The sequence below is a fragment of the Pseudonaja textilis genome, chromosome Z (assembly GCF_049901715.1).
Source record: "Pseudonaja textilis isolate UNSWEBS1 chromosome Z, rPseTex1.2, whole genome shotgun sequence".
Classification (NCBI taxonomy): domain Eukaryota; kingdom Metazoa; phylum Chordata; class Lepidosauria; order Squamata; family Elapidae; genus Pseudonaja; species Pseudonaja textilis.
Window position 1 is genome coordinate 78,342,857 of NC_142008.1, and position 23,127 is coordinate 78,365,983.

General features: G+C 36.0%; 1 protein-coding gene across 4 annotated transcripts in view; it reads right to left on the reverse strand.

Moving 5' to 3' along the window:
- DDC (dopa decarboxylase) overlaps positions 1-23,127 on the reverse strand; it is a 104,141-nt gene that overhangs the window by 23,975 nt on the left and 57,039 nt on the right. For all 4 annotated transcript variants that reach the window (XM_026702337.2, XM_087916083.1, XM_087916080.1 and 1 more), the window contains exons 4-8: positions 22,833-22,952; positions 20,580-20,714; positions 14,610-14,753; positions 10,836-10,902; positions 6,827-6,921 (exon numbers count right to left, since the gene is read on the reverse strand). In XM_026702337.2, coding sequence (XP_026558122.1) covers positions 6,827-6,921; positions 10,836-10,902; positions 14,610-14,753; positions 20,580-20,714; positions 22,833-22,952 — 561 coding nt within the window. The remainder of the gene's footprint in view (positions 1-6,826; positions 6,922-10,835; positions 10,903-14,609; positions 14,754-20,579; positions 20,715-22,832; positions 22,953-23,127) is intronic.

Sequence of the window (23,127 nt, forward strand, 5' to 3'; positions counted from 1 at the left end):
TTGCAGCACTGGTCAAAAGGGCCCAGCAGAGATTATGCTACCTGAGACTTCTCAGAAAACAACAACTGAATGAAAAACTGCTGGTGACTTTCTACTGTTGCACCATATAGAGTATCTTAACTTACTGCACCTCTGTATGGTTTGCCAATTGCACAGTGGCAGATAGGAAAGCACTCCAGAGGGTTAACATCATTGTTCAGAAGATCATTAGTTGCCCTCTCCCTTCTTTGGAAGAGCTTTATAGCTCGCGCTGCCTTAAGAAAGTTCAAAACATTCTTAAAGATCCATCTCATCCTGGCCACCCTTTTTTTTTTTTGAACTATTACCATCTGGCAGACATTACAGAATAATAAAAACAAGGACAAATAGGCTGAAAAACAGTTTCTATTCCAGGGCAGTAGCTCTTTTGAATTCTACTGTATAGTGCAGTGTTGATTCAGTGTCAGGAGATTTCAGTTCAATGTGTGGAGGGTGAAGGATGTGTGTTTGTGTTTTATTTTCAATGTGCACTGAAGATGGTGTTTGATTTTGTTGTATGAGGTGCAATGACAATAAAGTAAACTAAAATGGCTGACACAACTTATTAGAAGGGCTTTAAACTAAAACTGAGGGAGGAAGGTGACCAATCCTTAGGATTCCCAAACATAAACCTCAAGACAACCAATCAAACAATGGGATAAGGAGTGATGGGAAGGAAGAAAAACTCAGATAAAAAGGAGGAGATATAGGAAACATACCCAAGTCAGCTTTAAAGGAGTCAAAATGGTCAAAGTTTGGGGAACAAATAAGTTGAACATCAAGTATTAATAAATATGGGCAAGTATGATATAGTTACCATTACTGAAACTCATGACTTAAATGTACTGATGGAAGGATACAAACCCCAGACCTAACAAAAGAGGAGGTAGAGTTACATTATATGCAAAAAAAGCACTATATCTCTACAGAAATGCAGAAAAACTAGAATCAAAGCCTCCTAGAATGCACATGGTTCAATATAAAGAATGATGTGGCCATACATTTATACTACAAGCAACCCAATCAAGCAGAAGCAATACAATAGATAAACTTTTTTCTAATGAGTGAACAAAAATATGGCTGAACACCATAGTAACAATGGAGGACTTTAACTACCCTGACATCAACTGGGAGACAAAAGCTGCATCAAATAGGAGTTTTAACAGGTTCTCGACCAACCTAGCTGACACTTTTGTCATCCAAAAGGTGGAAAAAGTTCTAGAGGACCAGATATACTGGATTTAATTGTTAGTAACAGAGAAGAAGTGATTGGGGAGGAGGGGAGTTTGCCAGAATTTTGGGAGAGATGACCATGTCATATTGAAATTTAATATAATGCAAGTACAAACAATAAAACATAATAAAAACCAATATCTTAGACTTTAAAAGATCTGATTTTAACAAACTTAGAGTTTGGGGAGGATTCCATGGATGAAATTTTTAAAAGGGAAAACAATTCAAAAAGCTTGGGAAACTCTGAAAATTATAAACGTATAATTTTATAAAAGCCCAGTCCAGCTTAACCCACGAAAAATAAGAAATCCAGAAGAAACCAGCATAGTTACCCAAAGAACTCTGTGACAAACCAAAAGACAAAAAGTATAAGTATATAAAAAAAGGAAAGGCACATAATTAACATAGTATACCAACAAGTAGCTTGAATATGTAAAGATGAAGTCAGAAAAGCTACAGTTCAGAATGAAGTAAGACTGGTAACAAATGTCAAAAAATAATCAAGAAGAGAAGCATCCCTAGAACTAAAGAAAATTTCCTAACGTTGAAATCAATCAACCAATGGAACAACTTGCCTTCAGAAGTGGTGGATGCTCCATCACTGGAGACTTTTAAGAAGAGAATGGACAGCCACTTGTCTGAAGTGTTATGGGATCTCATGCTTGAGCAGGGGGTTGGATTAGACCTCCAAGGTCCCTTACATCTTTGTTATTCTGTTAAGTGATAAAACTCAATGAGGATGTATTTTTTCATGTGACTATATGTCTACCCCACCCTCATGTATGTTGAACAAGCACTGCTTGTAAAGGGATGCTAAGAATATCAAAGTTTATTTCCTTTTCTTCTTTTTTTGGGTGTCTTTGTGTCAGTGTTATACCAGCTGCCTGAATGATTCCCTGCATTTTTCTTAGCAATATTTTCGGAAATGGTTTGCCAGTGCCTGCTTCCTAGGGCTGAAAGAGAATGACAAGCCCAAGATCACCCAAATACCCAAAGAAGGATTAGATCTCCTGGTTAGCTGGGTATCCTAATTGCTATACCTAATTGGCTTTTTTCCACACAATTAATAAAGATTATTATTCTTGGATTAATTTGACAAAATTACTTAATTTTATTGTCCAAATTTAAACGCCTGCTAATGATATGTGAATTGTCATATTCTAAACACTATCCCCATTTCATCCCAATGAAGTGGCAAAAGACCTCATGAAATGACCCAGTTGAAAAGAAAAGTTTGGGAATACTAGACTTTCTCTGCATCTTAACAGTTTTTCCATCCGGTTACTGCTCTTTTATGTAGAACAAATGCTTTAACTTATCTGATAGAAACATTGAGCAAATTAGTAGAAGAAGGAAATTTATTCACACTTATTGAATGGTTGCTACCCTGAAAAATGCTATATTGCCCTGCAAGTGATGATTCATTTCCTTCCAAAACCAATAAAACCTACCCAGGAAATTACAGTGGGCTTTGTTTGCTGATAAAATGAAAAGAGGAGATGCTTTACAGTGTAGCTTTCCCCCTCCTTTTTTTTATTAGTCCGTAGCCAGTAGGCACTGACCTTCTCCAAAGATTGTTTTTTCTTCTGTTGACATAGAATTTATCTGACAGCTGAAGAGAGGCCCAGGAAATTGCATTGCCCTTATCTAAGGAAACACAGGGAAAGTAGCTAGGCATTATTGAAAAGGGGGAAGAATATAAAAGAAAAATATTATACACAGACTGTTAAATAAATTCTTCCCACCCATGCTCTGTTGTGAACTGAAGAAACAAAGCAAGAACTTTTCTGCCTCGATTTTCAAATAAATGCAGGTAAGAAAGGTGATAATTAAATGGAATTATTTATTTTAAATAAATTGACAGTTCAATCTACAGCTGTAGGGCTATTCAAAAAGGAAAGCCAGCCTTGCCCATCGCTTCATTTTTGCTGTTTCTTTCTTTTTTAATAAAGTTTTATTGAGTTTTAACAAAACAAATAAACATGGTTCCACATTTTCATACCAACACAATTTCATATGCATAATCATCTTATGTATTCAACTTCATATCTTATTACTCTTTTTCCAACTTCTCACTATTTCTTCCTTTACTTATCTTAATTTTCTTTTATGGTTATCTCATTTTCTTCTTATTCAATTGTATTTCTTTTAGCTAAATTTCTATATCTTTTTATTCATTGTATTTATACTTTCGTCTGTCTTGTTTACAATTTCATGTTTTCTTCCAACGTTCTTAAGAAGCAAAATTCCCCCTATGATTGCCAATCGAAGTGCAACACTTTTAAATCTTATTGTACCTAGAAGTAACCCTCTAGGCACTTTTAGATTCAGGGTACCTTGCTTAGATGTTCTCTGTTGTTTAGCCTGGTCTGTCCCGCTTTTCTCTTTGTCTTCCTCCTGCACAATCTTATCTAGTCAGGTTCTTCTTTGAGGTGGCCATTTCTAACCCACTGCTGCAACCGCCTTCGGGGAAGGGAGTTTAGACCAGCAAAGGAGGAGAGATGCAGCTCCCCTCCACTCGGCTAGCAATCTCCCCCCTCTTCACCACCTCTAGGGGGTGGCTTCAGCCCCGAATCCAAAGGATCGGGGAGCTCCAGTGGTGAGCACAGATCGAAACCACGCACGATCGTGGATTTCAGTCTGTCTCTGAAGAGACCCAAACTGGAAGTCATTTTTGCGGTTTCTTTTGAATAGAGGGAACATCAAAGGAACTTTATTGGTTGGTTTCATTTCTATTTTACTTTATTCAAGCAAAAGGCCCAAAGGTGTGCTTGATTATTTATGGTTCCTTTAGGATCAGGGCTAGTCCAACAGGGCTGGCAAAAAAGACAGAAACATTTAAGGGTTCTGTACTGCTACTCACAAAGGATTCTTTTGTCTATTAGCTAAAAGGGGCATTTCAATGTAGCATAGCTCTCATTAGATAATCTCTCAGTCAGGCACACACATAACTTTTCAAACAACTCTTCTGCTGCGCCCTGGAGCTGGAGAGGATGAGGAATAGGTAGGGAAAGGGAAAGGTTACTCACCAGTAAGGATATCAATCACCAATCTCTTCCCTAACATGAGATAGGGGAAACAGCAAGTTTTAATAGAAAGCTATGCCCATGCATTCGGAGACAGCCTAGTACCAAGGCAATGAAGGAGAGGCCCTTCTCCAATGCATTCGGAGACAGCCTAGTACCAAGACAATGAAGGAGAGGCCCTTCTCCAATCTGGCAGGAGAGTTTTGTGGAAAGATGGGTAATGGGCAAAGAGCAGGTCCACCCACCCCCCAGGCCCTCTTATTAATTGCTCCTACCAGATATGGCAGCAAGCTGCCAGAATTGAGCAGCATCCCAAAAGAATTGGAGAGTAGTCCTTGTTAACCAGCCCCCAAAATAACCAACAGATGCTCTAGAAAAACATGTAAAAACAGGAGAAATTCTATTTCACCGTGTCAACCCCAAAGTATACTATATGAGGAGCTACTTTTAAACATATATTTACCATTCTTCTGACAGGGAATCATTTTCACTGTTTAAAAATATGGATGTAGGGCTCTTTGAAAAAAGCAGTGAATCCATGTTTAAAGTAGCCTAGCTGACAGCAAGGAAGGTACAGTGTGGGTACAGTGTGATCATTCTTTCTCTCTCCGCCATATGCAAGCTGTCTCCCATGTGTCTCTTTTTCAGGCTTCTTTTCAAACAAAGATCTAGTACTTTAAATCTTGGCTCCCTGTTTTAGCTGAGAAATCAGTTGAGGGATTTTATTATAAACCACTGGAGAAACATATTTCTCAGCATTTCTTTATAAATCTCCCAACAACCTACTGGTTCCCTGGCACCTAAATATTAATAATGCATATTAAGGTTTACATGTAATACTGAGACAGATTCCCCTGACCCTCCTTCCTCCTGGCTCCACAAGCCAGCAGTTGTTCTGAGGTCTCTTAGCCATATCTCGCCAGTATGGGAGAGAGCACAGTGTGAAAGGATAAGATTTTCCCACTGCCAGGAAACCAATGCCTGGACACTGGAAAGGAATAGGCATGCTAATCTCTAACAATTGTTAAATACTTTATTGATGAAGTGTCCTAGCAAAAAAATAGTCAAGGGAAAAGGAGCACATTTCCCTCATTATCTGTTCTCTATCAGTCATACTTCAGTTGTCTTTTTTTTTTTTTTTTACAAGAAGACCACATTTTCATTCTCTGGATACAGTGGTACGTTGGTATTCAACTGCTTTGAAATTAATCATATTTTGTACTCAACACATTTTGCACAAAAATTTGTGCCAGTACTAAGTTTGGTACTCAACGCAGAAGCTGGAACTTGTCTGTGTCGATTGCCTTGTGATTCATTACATTATTCCTTATGGCAATAATTTGCTTGGTACTCATCATTTTTGGTACTTATCCCACCTCCCAGAACCAATTAATCATGAGTACCAAAGTACCACTTTTATCAGATCTTGTATATCCTGATCAAGAAACAGGTGTGAAAGATACTCATGAAGCCTGAATCTCTTTGTTTCAACACTAAAAAATATAGAGTGCAGTTAACTGGTCTTTGAGCAGAACCAATAGAAATACCATTCCTGCCAAATTTGAAAGCCATTATTCTTGTAACTGCTACAATTCTAGGTAATTGGTAGAGGCTATGCTGATGTAAATATATGAACCAAAATAATGCATATGGAGAATGGCAGATATATAGACATACACATAGCCGTGCTCTTAAACACACATACACGCATGCACATACACACAAACAAAGCCACTTATAAAAAGGTTAGAGAAAAGAAGGGAGGGATGCTTCACAAATGTTACCCTACAATAAGGAATGCAGATTGGGTCTGGAATTCAGGGCTATGGAAATCCAACCTCACTTATTACACAGCCCATTCAAGTGTCTGTTAGAATTGAATATATATTGTTATGGTTGAGTGATTGGGTCAGTGTAAGATGACAATTGATATATCATCTACCCTAGTACTTGTTAATTCCTTCTTAAACAGCCAAAGTAATACAAGGATTGGTGGAGACCATTCCCGTATTCTTGTTCTAGAAAATTACCTATTTATACTAAGGCTGTTTATTTGAAAGTGACTTAAATTCAAAATTCTGATTAGTGCATAACCTGTATAGTTGACCCTCTTTCTTGCCCCAAGACCCCAATCAGTTTGCTGATTCAACAGAAATCTAAAGGCAATTAATTGGTAAGACAATAGCTGGAGCTTATGGGAAAAGAACTAGGGATAAATCATATTAAATCTTGGTTATAGCTGAATGATATATTAGTAGCCTAGATAGAGCACTTCTCTGTCATTATTCTATCTGCATCAAAGAGATAGTATAGCACCTATACCATGTACTGTAGGATTTATTTTCCTAGCATTCTGGTATGTGGAAGTCCAAGCAATCTGTTGTTTTTCTGTGAACAATTAACTTCATTTGTGGGTCAAGTTGCTAAGAATCACTGATGGTATGTTAGGAACACTGATATTAATATCAAACAATGTCTTACAAGACTGTAAAAGCATCAGCTAAATAGTCCCATTGTATTACATTCTGAATCATAGGACTCTGACTTGCCTCTACTCCATTGAGAAGATAACGAAATTCAGGGCAGATGAAAGCACTCCCAGCATAGGCTGCATCGATATGCATCCAAATATTCTCCTCATTACCTAGGAAAAAAAATATCTTAGATGCAATACACTTTTACCTAATTAGAGTATTGCAAAGGTGTAGGAAATGATCAGTTAACAGTTGCCCCAAATAAAACAGAGGCACAGAAATAGCCATTTCTTAATGCATTTGGCAAATGGTGCCCTAGTGGATGGTGACAATCAAAGAGGGAGGGTTAAATCCATGGTCTTGCTGAATATAAATCCAAAATCAGATCCAAAATTAGGACACCACCACCCAGTGGCAAGCCTGATTGAAGGTTATAGGAGCATGATTAGGATGAACAGGGGGAAAAGTAAATTTTCTGCCAGTCAAACATCTGGATAGATACAAGGATAGGTACAAAGTAGGGAGAACTCTAATACTCATAAAGTGAACCTTTCAATTCCATGAGGCAATCAGATATCATTTATTTAATTTGTTTCCCATTAATTTCAAGAAAGTTAATTATAATCAACTTAATCTGAATTATATCCATGAATTATAAAAACAACTGTCTAAGAAAGGCAGTATAATAAATCAAGAAAGTTTTGTCAATTGTCCTGAAATGTACTCTATACTGTTAATTCTTAACAACTATTGGCCACTCAATAATGTCCCTTTTTGGGAAAGTGCCAAATAATAACAGTTCCGTATAATGTCTGAAGTTTTTTAAAAAGATGGTTATCTGGACCCATTCTCCATCCCTATGGAAGTTTCCCAGATTTTAATTTCCAGATAAAATATTTTTCAGGAAATATAATCCTATTAAATCTCCTAGATTTAATTGTATTGTGCTGTGATACAGGATTTTGAGGTGTTTTATAATTTTAAAGATTAGGTGATTTAGAAATTTTGTTTAAAATTATAAATTTATAATACATATATGCACCCTATGAACACTTTCATTCAAGTATGATTTCAAGATTCATTTTCTGATCAGTCATTATTAACTTGGATCCCATAGATTTTGCTATGTGCGTGTGTTTTAACATATATCAAAATGCACATTTACATACTAGGTGCTATGCTGTATTTGGTTCCTCATAGAAATTGAACCAACTTTCTGGAATCAAATCAAAGCTTTGAAGTTAAATCCAAAGACAGATATATCTCTGTTTTTCAGTTGCAAGAAACATCATTTAGATTCCAAGATTCGGACTCTGGATAATGGTCAGAGTGGAATATTATTCCACAATATATGCCTGCCTCTGTTTAAATATGTTAAATGAAATAAATACTATCTAAAAAGCCATTGCAATATTTATTAGTTTGCGCTATCCTTTGAGGGTCCTTTTGGGTCCCTCTATATTGACCCAATGTCACATTATAAGAGAGAGGGAGGGAAGGAAAGAGAAATAATTTATTTTCTATCTTAAAAATAGAAGCCTGGTGCTAAACAGTGAGCAACCGGAAGAGCAGAAATGGTATAAGAAGAGTGATAAGAATCCAACTCTAGAAGACTTAGTTCTAAAGCACAGTTAAACCAAAACCTTCTCAGGCAGGAGATAATCACAACCTTAACCAATAGGAAGAAAGTAGGCATTTTATATTTTGTTGTTATTCTCAACTTACAACTATTCATTTAGTGACTGTTCAAAGTTATAACGGCACTGAAAAAGTAACCTGTGATCATTTTTCATGCTTAAGATCCTTTGTAGCATCCCCAGGATCATGTGATTAAAATTTGGATACTTGGCAAAATGGCTCATATTTATAGATAATTACAGTGTTCCAGAGTCACATGATCATGCAGCTTTCTGACAAGCAAAGTCAACGAGGAAACCAGATTATTTAACAGCTATGTTACTAACTTAATAACTGCAGTGGTTCAGTTAACAATTATGTCAAGAAAGAACATAAAATGGGGCAAAATTCACTTAACAACTGTCTTGCTTAGCAACAGAAAATTTAGGCTCAGTTGTGATCATAAGTCAAGCATCACCAGTATTCATGTTTTAATTTTATATTGTTTTCCTTATTGTGTATTAAGTGTATGAACTTGCTAAATATTTGTAATAAAAGTAAGTTCAATAAATGCTATAGGTATATACAGACTTTGATAAAATTTCAAAACACAGTTTCCTAATGTGATGAAAAAGAAGAATGTGAAAGTTTAAATTACAATTGTAAAAACTATATAGTGTTCCAAGACTGCCTAACAAGAATAGAATGATAAACAGTAGCTGTAATTTACCACTTAGAGAAAAGATTATATGAAAGAAATATACATGATGAGGGTCCATTGTGTTCAATACTTTGCACATCATACGTAATATTCAGCGAATGACCAAAAAGAAAGGCATTAAATCACACCTCATCTTCTGATGCTGCTGTTCTAGATAGGAATCCTCATTCTTCAATTGTTTTTTTTAATGTTTTTGTTAGTTTCTTGTGCATCTTTCATCTTTCAATGTGCATTCATTCTTGTGCATCACTGTGTATTATCCCCTTTTCCTTGACCACTGGTCATTTCTATAAAATATCATTATGCAGGTAGATATAGGGGCATTCAGGCAATACCTGGAGAGAATCATACTGATGTCCAAATAATCAATAAAGAAGAATATTTGTAGCTCAGGGTTGAAAGGAGTCCTTGATGTTCTCTGAGTTTAACTGTTTTCTTGCAGATGTTTCATTATTCAAACTAGGTAACAACACCAGTGCTAGTAAAGAGTAATTTGTTCTCAGTTTGTATTCTAGTGGCTTGCCCTGCCAGTCTGATTTCTGGTCATAATCTTCCTGGATCAAGCATTGCTTGGATAAAGAGAATTTTTTATTAGCTTCGGTTAACAAATCAGCTGAGAGAGAACAGATAAAGAAAGAAACCTGACACAAACTACCCAAGACTTCATTATAGGACATCCCTTGAAGAAGAATTGTAACTAACCAAGAATGTGACAGCTTGGAGGGTTTACATCACACTTGTGTTGAAACAGCTCCTCTATTTGTCTCTTACTTTCCATGTTCAATTCAAAATTCTCTCTTTGGGGTATAAGACTCAGGATATCTACAACGTGGCCCAGGGGTGGGATTCAAATTTCTTAACAACCGGTTCGGTAGGCACGCCCTAATTTGTGGGTATGGCTTGGTGGTCACGTGACTGGGTAGGCATGGCTTGCTGACTGAGCGTGGCTTGTATGTAAATATTGTAAATATTTATGTAAATATTGAATTTTTTACTTAAAGAAAGAGCAACTTTTACCCCAAATGAGGTAAAGCAGGCAGGCAGATTGAGTTGTTCACAGAATCACAGATTCACTTATCTTTCTGCCCTCTGCTACCTGAGTCTGCACTGAAAAATAGTCCTAAGGAAGTTTCAGCTCTGCTCTCAGCCCAGTGGTGCAATTTGCCAGTTCTCCGAACTGTGCAGAATCATAACAACCGGTTCTATAGAACTGGTCCAAACCGGTAGAATCCCACCCCTGGCATGGCCTGCGCCTGCACAGTTTCCTACAGATTTTCTGTAGTCTTTTGCCGGCTTCATCATAGATACATGTTACATCAATGGCATTTTTTTTCTTAATGGAACATTTGTTCATGGAACAAACTGCTGTTAAGATGTGAGGCCATTGTCCTCCCAGTTTAGGAGGGAGAGGAGTACTGATCTTTTTTGTCTGGACATCTAGAGTTCTAACAATTTTACACTTCTGATTTTCATATATGCTTTTTAATGTTTATATGTAAGTACTAAAATATTGAAATTGATTTGAGATTAGGTGGTGTATAAATGAGTAAATTACATTTTTCCTAGCTAAAAAATTCAACTAACTTTAGAAATGATGCCAAAAAATATTTGTCTAATGAAATTGTGCAGGTTTTTCTGCTGAGGAGGTCTCTTACTCAAAATCCACTAAATGGCTTAATGCAAAATGACAGACACACTAAAAGCAGATTTTCAGTGTTCAGATAAAACAATCACTTGTCAACTTACAAATAGGACCCAGTTCTAGCAGATTGTCAAAGGAGCAGCATGTTGTTGTTCCAAGAGTTGCACACAACTGCAAATCCAAAAAAACCAAAAATAGACATTTTAAAAATAGCATTTAACGTGATGATAATACACAACCCACAAACATAACTTTCAGTATATTCACAATTGGCACAAAGTAGGTAATCTAATTTCATGCAGCCATTTTTAGAGTGTTCTATGATTATGCAGGCATACTTTATCAAAGACACAAAACAGTTTCAAAAATGTTTAAATATAGTACCTTCTGCCCACCTAAAAGTTCAAAAGCATGCAAAAGCTTGTAGATCAGGGGTCTTCAAACTTGACAGATTTAAGACTTGTGGACTTTAACTCCCAGAATTTCTCCTCCAAGCATATTAACTCAGGAATTCTGGGAGTTGAAGTCCACAAGTCTTAAACTTGCCAAGTTTGAAGATCCTTGTAGATAAATATGTACCATGTTGGTGAGAAGGTTACAGTATTCTGTCCTTTGGCCTATAGTCCTGCTGGCCACATGACCACAAAAATGTATTTGGATAATGCTGGCTCCCTTGGCTAAGAAAAGAGAATGAGCATCACCCACGAGAGTCAGACACGACTGGATAGGAGAGACCTTTATTTTTAGATGACTAGTACATGGTAAGTTTGATTATAGATAATTTTAACTTTGTACTTTTATTTCTTGATATCAACTTGTATTTTTAGTTTTATATAATATATTTTCTATCATTTTTTTCCTGGTAAAGGAGATCTGCATACATATGAGGTCCTTCAGGAAGTCTCTTTGTAAATAATAACATACCAGAATAACAGAATTGGAAGGTCTTCTAATCTAACACTCTGCTCAAACAAGAGACCCTGTATCATTTTTTTAGCACAAATGGCTATAAAGTCTTTTCTTTAAAATTTCCAGTTATGGAGCACCCACAATTTCCTGAGGCAAGCTGTTCCACTGGTTAATTGTTCTCACTGACAGGAAATTTATCCTTAGTTCTGGGTTGGTTCTCTCCTTTTGATGCAAAGTTACCAAAAGCAGTAGTTTGGAATGACCGTGGGACTTAAAATTTTATGATAAATATTGTCACCAGCCAAAAGCACAGTGCACAGAATACAGAATGCTCAACAGCTTCATTAATTTTGGCTTCTGGAAATGTTGAAAACAGTTTTACTGTTTCTGTAAAGGATCCAAGTTCAAATGTATTTTCCTAGGTTGCCTCAGGCATGTACAACTGATCCAATTATTAAAATAAAGCTACAAAGTCAATCCAGTTAAAGAAAAAGGGTTCACTTATCACGACTTCTTCTCATAACATTTTTTATTCAGTGTAAGTATAAAAGCTATAAATAGCAGCTTACTAACTAACTTCAATGGCCCACAGTTATTGCTTTTCTCCTCCCATAGTAACTTTACAGATAAGAAGCTTCATAATTAAGACTGTGCATATTTTGCCATCTCTGCATGGCAGCATAATGACTAAGCATATTAGTTGTTACCAGGATATGTATCTCTGGATAATAAAAGCCATAGCAAATACTCATTGTAGAACTGATGGTTAGATTAAAGATATAGCATCTCATTCTCTGTGTCCTAGTATCATTTACGCGCAGAGATTTATAAATCCCAGTAATCCATTCAGGCGTTTTGCTATTATAGAAGGAGATGTCATCCTGTGATATAACTCTGCTGTATCATTGTTATGAATGCCTCTCATAAGCAATCTGAAATCTCCTTATTTCAAGTCTCAAAAGATGGCAACAGCAGCTGGTGTGTTTGTGAAGGAGATCTAATACTGCATTTAACCCAATTTGAAATCTCCATTACAACAGTATAATCACATTTGGAGCAGGGACATATTGTCTCCCTTGAAAATTGTTCAGACAGCTTACAGGCCACTCCAGACTTTCCATCTTTAAATACAGCAGTGTTGCTCTTATTTTGTAAACAAAGCAGTCACTTGTATAACACTATGACCATAATCAATCAGGTAAGTTTAGTATTTAGCTAAGAACAGGATCAGATATATTCAGAAGAAATGTTGTAGTATCACAACTCTAAAAACCACAGAGAAACTTCTTAAATTGCTGTAAAAGAAAAAAGAATGGAAAGATGAGGATGATTAATATAACAAAGCCCTACCAGACACGTATTTTTGTGGCCATTAAGTGAACAGGCAATTGCAGGAAAGCAAGAAAACAGATCATAAAAATGTTCAATTATTTATTTATATTTAAAATGCTAGGAAGCTCATACACCAAGGCAGGGACATGTAATCACATTCAATACCACCCTTGAAACCTTTTATGGCTCCCAAAACCCAGTAATGAGTTAATAAGGTTAGTTCAGTGCTTTGAAAAATAATTTCGAGCCATTAAAACATTAAGAAATATTAGCAGTTTGGGAAAGCAGTATAGGGTATTTTCAGACAAGGTTTTAAAAAAGTCAATATAGTAGCCAGTGAAATCAAAGTTCCAATCATTTTTATGTTTGATGATCAAATGGCAGCCAACTTGGCTTTCTGACCATACCTTGAAGGTACCTCTGTCTATAAGCCTTGCAACCATAATCACTTTCCTAGGGCAGCCTTTAACCCTATCCGAAGAAGCAAGTTCTATTAAAATTGTTTCTCAGAATATATGGTAGATTAACAAGATGACACTGTGGTTAACAAGGCATGTTGTAAATAATTATAAATAGGGTTCCAGCTTTAATTTATTTGATGTGTTATAATGAAGATGTCAAAATACCAACTATCAGTTTACCTATTTCTAAACTACTAGTTAGAAGACAGCCAGACCATGTTTCTTTCTCCTTAAGAAGAAATGCTTAAGCTAGACGGAAAAAGTCAAGTCTTCAGTACTCTTTTGAAATTCAGGAGGGAAGACATCAAAAGGGAAATATCCATAGATTAGACTAAGTTCTAAAGCAAGATGGAAGCATTGGGGAAACAACCATTTCTTAGCTCCTGCTGTCATCCTCAGTTAGACAGGATTTAGAGGGAGATAGATATATTAATATAGGAGAAAGTAGTCTCAAAACTAACTAGATCTGGAGCCCTATTAGGCCTTAAAAATGGCAACAAGCACCTTGAATTGTATCTGGAAGTAACCAATGTAGCTTCCAAAGCAGTATGTTCACCCAAATATCGCAGTGGTGGGATTCAATTTTTTTTACTACTGGTTCTGTGGGTGTGGCTTGGTGAGCATGGCAGGAGAAGGATACTGTAAAATCTTCAGTCAGAGATTATATTTGCTGGTTCTCTGAACTACTCAAAATTTCCACTACCGACTCTCCAGAACTGGTCAGAACCTGCTGAATACCACCTCTGATCACTGGCCGTCCCATCCCATTTTGTATCAGTTGTAATTAAAAGATCAACTCAACTAACAAAAAAATAAATACATATTGGACTGCCAGTTTTGAACTAGCTACCTTCTTTTTCCTTTGGGAATAATTATCTCCAGCAATTATTGCAAATAGCTTCACACTTAAATGGATGAGAAATCTGAAAAATATAGAAGTTTTGGGTAGACTGGGAGGTTGAAAAATATCCTAAAAGAAGGCAGTAGTAAACTAACTTCATATTGCCAAAAATATCCATGTCCATGAAATTACCAAAAAGTGTTTACTATAGATATTATGGCTGAACATAGTAACTATAATTTAAAACATAGACCAGCAGATTAATTAACAACTGGTAATCTTATTTGTATGCTTACTCCAAAGATATTAACAAAAATTGGGATATTAGTACTCACAAAGAATGGGATAAGACCAGCAGCTTTGTCTTCATCTATCACTTTTCTTAGAGTTGATCCACGGACAGAAAATGAATCATCTGTGGGAACTTGTTTAATTTTCACTCCAGCAATCAAGACATCCTTTTCAACTGATGAATGAGCCTGCATGAAGTAGAATATAGTTTATTCTAAAATTTAAATTGCATATCAATTATGTACTCAAAAATATTTTACAATTACTAGACAATATAATCAAATCTTGCTGGTGTAAATGCAAAGTAATAAACAGCAACAAATATGCCCAGTCCTATACTTTTGTTATTTGGTAATTATAATGTTACTTATGCAAATCTTTATCAATTGTAACATAAAATAAAATTTACTCTATTATACCATTCAATAAATAATTGAATAATAGAAAGCACAGTACAATTGATGAACTACAAGTTCTAGTAAATCATACTCTATGTTTCAAATATCAGAATTTGTAAGAATGTTTCTATATGAGAAAAAAAGTGTTACTCTTAATTATTGAGTATAATTTCTTCAAATAATGTAATGTGTTATCTTTTCAAGAATACTCATCTATTGCTATACAATACTGAATCTATGTTCTTTTCTAGGTATATTTCTTTTTAGAACAGAAATATACTACTTCAGTTAAACATAATTCATGTGAAGACATGTCACTTAATGAGAAGGAAACAAGATGTTAAGAAATTCAGGGTTAACTTAAAATATAGTTTTAAAATTCAATTCCTCATGGCATTATTGTAAAATAAGAATTGGAAAGTAGAATCTGACGGATAAACCTGAGTACTAAAATCTTCTCTGGATTATAGTAGCATGATCTTGATCCAAAAACTGCTTTCCAAATGCAAGAGTAAAGCACTATATATAAAAACATTAAAGTAAATGAAATATAATGTATACAATTAGTTCAAAAACAAGTATGTGAACTTAGATATTTATATTTCTTAATGACCCTACCAAAAAATAAATTATCATTGTTGTTGTCCTAAAAAAAACTTTGGAGTGAAAGAGGATGAAACATATGCTTGAATTATTTGACATTTGTTCCAGGAAGCTGCTTCCTTGTCAGACCTCATTTTTCTCCTTAGGTTGCCTTCTCACTCACCACCCCACCCCACCCTTTGTTTGATTCTTGCTTCACAGACTACTTTAAAAGGTCAAAGATATCTTACAGCAAATCCTTGTGCAGACAAAAAAAAACAAAAACCCCTGACATTCAAGTTGCGTAGCAAATATGTATTTTCCTAATAGATGCACTTTTGCAGGTGATTTTCCCCATTCGTTTTTTTGAAGAAAACTGTAAGTGCATAACTATGATGCAGTTCTCTTTTATGTTCAGAAATTACAATTTTAATTAAACTGAATTCACAATGCAAACACAATGCAAACTATTTTTTTTATATACTTGGAAAGTTCAAGGATGCTAAAAAATAAGAAAAAAGCTGGCATAAATACACCTTTTTTTGTAACTTTGAGCATTAGAGCTTATTTTTTTTGAAGCTATCATAGTTGAGATTTTCATGCAAAAATATATACATTAGAAAGAGTAATTATTTTATTTATTATAATTACTTTCAGAAATATTTACTTACCTATTATTCATTCATCCGCACACATCCTCCCTGACCCTTGCAGCATGTCACTCACACTACAGGATTAAATGCCCACGATTTTGGGGGCATTTTTAAAATTAACTCATTTGAGGAAAGTTGATGCAAAAATTGTCCTATTGTGCACCATTTCACCTAGCTGAAGGTTGCAAACAGAGCAACGTGAAAGTTTCAGCAATATATAAATAAAGATATTACACTCAATTTTTTGCTATAATTTTTGTAATATTTCTGAGATGTCTTCATCTTTAATGTTCAGTACTTTGCAAGTGACCTTCATTTGAATTTAGGGACTGTAATAAAATAAAATTCATTTAACTTGAACCCTGGGCCCTATCTAACAAAATGAAATTCAATGTAAAGAAAAGTAAAGTTTTGTACTTAGGCAATAAAAACACATGAACATGTACAGATTAGATTCTGCTCTGCAGCAAAATCTGTGAAAGGGATCTTGGAGTCCAAGTGGATAATCACTGAAATATGAGTCTTTGGCAGCAGCCCAAAATGCCAATCAAACCCTAGGCTGCATTAACAGAAGGATAGAATCAAGATCATGTAAATGTAATTACTGCTTTATAAGCAGTGGTGGGATTCAAAAAATTTTTACTACCGCTTCTGTGGGCATGGTTTGGTGGTCATGTGACTGGGTGGGCATGGCTTGATGGTCATGTGACTGTGTGGGTGTGCTTGGTGGTCATGTGACTCGGTGGGCATGGCCAACTCAATGTCACTTACATCAAGGGGTGTCTCACCTGGCCCCTCCTCTCCCAGCCATTCCTTGTCACCCAGCCTCAACTTATCTATAGTTCTGTAAAAATGTTGTACACCTTTTTTGACTTGATTATCTTTCATGGACCACTGAAAGGAGGAAATGGATCACATGCTTTACTCAAGAGTGTGATAGGCAACAGGCTTTTAAGGGTCTGCCACAAAGAAAGGGGGACAATGTATTTTCCAAAGAAGCAGAATGCAAACAAGAAGCAATGGAGGGAAACTGAACAAAGAGAGAAGCAACCTAAAACTAAGGAGAAACTTCCTGTGAGTGAGAACAATTAACCAATGGAACTGCCTGTCTCCAGAAGTTCTGGGTGGTCAATCACTGGAAGTTTTTAACAAAAGACTGGACAGCCATTTCTCTGAAACGGTATAGGGTTCACCCCAAGGTCCCTTCTAGGTGTTATTCTGTAATTCTGACACCTTTCCCAGGATCTCTACTCAGAGTTTGGCATCCTCAGTTTTCTTGCCTGAGCTGGGGGTTGGACTAGAAGACCTCCAAAGTCCCTTTAAATTTTTGTTAAACACATGTGTATTTTATGCTCTGGACTATTGACATTGAATGCATGTAAACCCTGAAAAATATGTGGTAGCCCTGGGCAAAAGAAAGGCAGAAAAATCACTCTAGGTGTAGGGACAGTGTAAAATATTAACACATGATAAATAATGGAACAATTAAAAATAATAGCACAGAGTTTTCTCTCTCTCTCTCTCCCTTCCTCTCTTCTCTCTCTCTCTCTCTCTCTCTCTCTCTCATACACACACAGAGACACATGGAGCACTTTTGTAGCTTAATAGACATGCATTTTGAAGCAGCTCCTTTAAATTTCTCCAAGGCTGGAGTGGATTCCCCCACCCCCTTTGTCAGACCGCACTCCTTCTCACTCCAGGCACTTTAACTCACAAGGGGAAAGCGATACTTGCAGTGTCCATGCCTTTCTTCCTTCCCCTCCCCCAGGGAGAAAGAGGACATGGGGAAAGCTAAGAGAGCAATTGGGGCAAGTGATTGACCGGGCGACTGGGTTGGGTGCCTAGCCAGCCAGGGATTGCCACCGCTTTGGTGACCCACACCAAATAACCACTTCCGGTTCACCCGAATAGGTGCGAACCGGTTGAATACCACCTCTGTTTATAAGGCCTTGGTAAGACCACAAATAGAATACTGCCTCCAGTTTTGCTCATCACAATATAAAAAAGATGTTGCAACTCTGGAAAGAGGGAAGAAAAGAGTAAGCAAAATGATGAAAATGGTTCCACTCCCATAAGCAAAGTAGAAAAAAGCAATCCAAAATCTTGTCTGGCACATTGTTCTTTAGAACAGGGCAGCCCTAGAAAAGGCCTTTCTCATGCTTTCTCCTCGAACTTCCAAGGGGCAGGAGGGTAAAGCATTCCTTCTTCATTTAAAACATGGTCGGCCATGTATTCTCGATAAAGAGCAACTCTATAGATTTGAAATCCCATTATTGTGCCAGCAATACCACAGTATTAGCTAGACTCAAATGCTTTTCATCTGAAGTTGAATCTTCAACCTATCCTGAATATGGGCATATGATAGAGGGCCTCCTGCTCTAGTTGGACTAGAAGACCATCAAGGTCCCTTCCAACAGATATTTTATTATTAGTGACTATTGGATTTTAATAAGCGTGTGCAAAATGTTTTCTCCCTCTGAAATTTCAGATTTTATTTTACATAATCTGTTTGCATTTTAGTATAATAACAGAGTTGGAAGGGGCCTTCTAGCCCAACTCCCTGCTCCAACAGGAGATCCTACACCATTTCAGACAAATGGCTGTCCAGTCTCTTTTTAAAACCCTCCAGTGATGAAGCACCCACAGCTTCTGAAGGCAAGCCAATCCAGCATTCAAAGCACAGGTATAATTGATGGCAGTTGTAGTTTTCCCCATCAATAGTCATGCTGAATTAGATTATCTTCAAAGGCACATCCAAGTACAGCACATCATGATAATCCAATCTAGAATTAAGCAGAATAATCATGGTCAGCGCTGTCTATTCATTGTGGCTGCATTAGCCAAAGATGGGGAAAGATTGCCATAGTCACTGAATCCATATGTTGAATAAGCAAATGAAGCCCCAGATCATAAGTGAATCTGTTCCTCAAAGAGAAGGTGACCTTGTCTAGAGCACATATTAGAGCAAGCAATGAACCAAATAATTTCTGAATGAGTGGGTACGTTTGTCCTGCTGAGATTCAGTCTGAACTTGTTCCATCCCATCAACTCTTTAACAGCTCTGAGACCCTGAGTGAAGATATTCAATGCATCTTTATTGTATGCACAGATGGTTAACATAAACATATGCTACTTTTCCATGAACTCAAACATAATCTTTTATGAAGATATTAAATAATATGGGGCAGAAAAGTGAACTTTAAAGTACCCCATGTAATTCTGGACATAAGTTTGATTGCTATCCATAACTAGTTATTGAAAGTTCCCTATCAGGAAGTAATGGAAAGTAAAATGGTGCTTTCTCTGTCCACCATTGCAAGCTACTCAGCATATCATGGTTGATAATGCCCAAGACAGCTGCATTTCCTTAATTCAGGTCTCAGTGGTCATCCCCAGAGGAATTGATGCCATTTCAGTCCATAAATCTTTTAAAGAATTGAAGACACAATCCAGCTAAAGTGAACTTTAGTTCACATCATTTACACTGATTTCACTTACTGAAACTATTCTTATTGGAGTTCACAAGTCCTAGCACCTATATAGATGAATCAGTCCCAATAAAATGTCAGAAGAGAAATAAGATTGCTTAACTGAGACCTGATAGCTGAGGTATTCTGATAATTGCAGTGTCTCGGGTGGAAGAAAGCTATATTTGGTTAACAGAATTAGATCTAGTGTGGATTTATGGTTGTACTCACCAGGTGTTAGAACTGTCGCGAAGAAAAAAATTGCATGAATACTACTTCTGCAATGTCAATTTATTATGTCAAATCCAAAATTACAGTTAAATGTAAAATATATATCTACACTCTCAAGTTCAAGTTCAGGAGGAGGAAGAGCAGGAGCAGGAGGATTATTTAAGCAAGTTAGTCGTCTTATAAAAATGTCGTAGATGGTATGACACAGATAGTCTGTGACATTAAAGAAAAGTAGTATTTGTGGGACGGAAAAGACAGAAACAGCTCCAGAATCCAAATCAGACCAAAAAAAGTGTTTTCAAAGCAGAAAGATGTTTGTTTCTTGCTGCTTTTGGCCTCCAAAGCTCACCAAGGATCAACTGTAAATGCCACAGTTCTCCAGTATTGATTCAGGACATGATTCAGTTTGTGCTGCTGCTGCTTCTTTCTTTTATCAAAATGTATATTTATCAAAATGTATTTTTATCAAAATGTATTTTTATCAAAATTTATTGCTTGTCAAAATTTATTGCTTGTCAAAATTTATTGCTAGTCTGTCAGCTACCTGCATTATTGAGAAGGATCAAAAATCAACCTGAAAATAAAAGACATAACATCTTTATGAAATTTTAATCTATGCTGCATGAGTACTACATATAATTTTATTTCCATACCTACAGTAATGCAGGGAATAATGTACTCACTTGATCAGAAGTATAAGCTACCAGTCGACTAATGATTTCTCCTTGAGTCAAATTTTCATTGTCTAACTGAATACGATGAATCGCTTTGGTTCGAGCTGCCAGCATGGCAACCAAGGTAGCTTCACTGGCAGTTCCCTGTGATGGAAAATTGGACATGTTGGACAAGAGAATCCAGTAACAATTATCCTAAATTAATAAGGAGCATCCACTGCATTGATATTGCTTATACAATATAATTGATGGTACTGAGAATGACACAATGCCAGACAATCTTGCTGGTCTAATCAGGGTAAGAATTCCCTTTTTCTTACACAAATGTATACAATACAGTGTGTCATCCATGCTTGCTTTAGATTTCAACAGGCTGTAAATGCATTTATGTGAAAGTGCTCCTAGACAGTCCAGAAAAAAACAACAGCAAAGAGGCAGAAGCAATAGTTTAGAGTAATCTTGTTTAAATTAATGGCAGAATCCATCTGATTTCACCTTTCTAAATCATTCTAACTAAAATGAACAGGGTTTGCATTCTAAATATGGATGGATGTACCCCTAATAAAATGACAGAACAAAAATAATCAGTGGAAGGCTCTGATGAGAAACTGCTTTTTAAAATGACATAAATGCTAACAGCACAGTTGATTTCATTTTTCTGTACAAATAGAGGTTACTATGGTGAACAGACTCAAAAGCCGACATATATATATTGCCGAATAAGACAGTTTCTTTCATCTTTAATTGTTTCGAGCGGCGCATTTGAAGTAGCACACAATGATTTCATATTGATTTGTCCTTTCAGCTGTAATTAAGCACCAATTTTCATAAGCAGATACTGCAAATAATCATTTGGTTTTAAATATAGGAAAGATTGGCAGTTTTAATATAAAACCTATGTTTCACATGTCCTTTCCTGTTTCTATCACTGTTATTATCACTGTGCAAAAAGAAAACCATCTGCACAAATTGCTTCCTCCCTGGTAATAGCAGGAGAGGCCTTAAACAATTTTCCTTCTGTCCTAAAGATAATCAATGAAAACAGCATCCACAATCACTGGCAATCATGTGTTGTCACTAAAAATGAGTTAATAAACAGATATAAATGTCCCATGTCATCAGCACAAAACACACTTTTGCAAGATTTTATAAATATAACGTATGAATACATGGCACTATAATGTAAAGCTAAAGGAAATATTTCTGAATATTTCGATAGAAGATACAAGGTCTGGTAAGGCTCATTTATAACTTTTTTAAAATACAACATTCTAAAACTTCAGCTGGCATGAAAAAAATATAAAGATGCACACACTTATTTATCAAATTCACAGTGTAGGAATCTATAAGTGGCTCCAGTGTGGGGTTGCTATTTTTCTATTGGGCACTAGGAAGGAAGCAATGACAAACCGTTTTTGAAAAATATTGCCAAGATTACAACTCCTCCAGGCAAACTCCAATAACCAGACAGGATTAAACAGAAGAAAAAAATCATAATGCAAACTTCCACAAATTCATTTTAAACAGTGGATACCAAACTACTTCCTTCATGATAATTTAGCAGACTGTTGAACTGAATTGCTAAATTTAGAAGGATTTAAGAATTTAAGTCATAATCTAACACAGAATTTTATCCCACAGATTTCAATAAACCGAAGTGCATTTAACACTGAATTAGTAGTATGGAACTTAAGACCCTCCATATGTTGACAAATTACACCTCTTGTCAATCAATCCAGAATAACAACTGATGAAGGAACTTAAAAACCATGGCTCAGCCATTGTTTCCCCATTCCTAATTTACACATACTCAGGTATACCTGCAATCCAGAGAACTATATGAAATAAAGTTGATATCTGAAATAATGTTGATGTAGACTTATCCTTAAAATATTCCTATTTGTGGTCCCAGATATGTCTTTTATTTTCCTTTTCTACATTCTTTATTCCATTTTCTATCTGACTTGGATTTCATTTCCTCCCAAATAGCCACTGGACTTCTGACATTCCCTTTAATATATTTTTTCTGGATAATTTTTTCTCCATCACTGCAAAATTTGGATTTACCCCAAATATCTTTAGATCTTTTTTTTTCACTTTGTGTAATCATTTTGTTTTCTGAAATATTCGGGGAATTGAATTAGAAATAGAAAAAAAAATGACACTATTATCTTCAAAAAGAAATAATATGACAGTACCGTAGTATTTTATCCACTTTAGATACAATATAGATCAAATTCAGTAGCAAATATTCTAAATTACCTGGATTACCCCTCCTCCTTCTCCATCCTTCTCAGCCAGAAATTGTGGAGGCAAATTGATCATCTTTCCTAGCCAATCCAGCATGACTGTTTCCAATTCGGTGCAAGCTGGGCTTGATGCCTAGAATGGGAAAACATGGTAAAAAGGAAAGAAAAGTCTCTAGTGGTTTCTTTAGATATTTACACATTTCAGAAGAGTGCACAGAATAGAAAAGCAATATAGCATGGGAGCTGCAAGTGTAATTCAGAATGTTGCATAATTTGTGAGTGAAAAAAGAGATAATTAATGATCCATT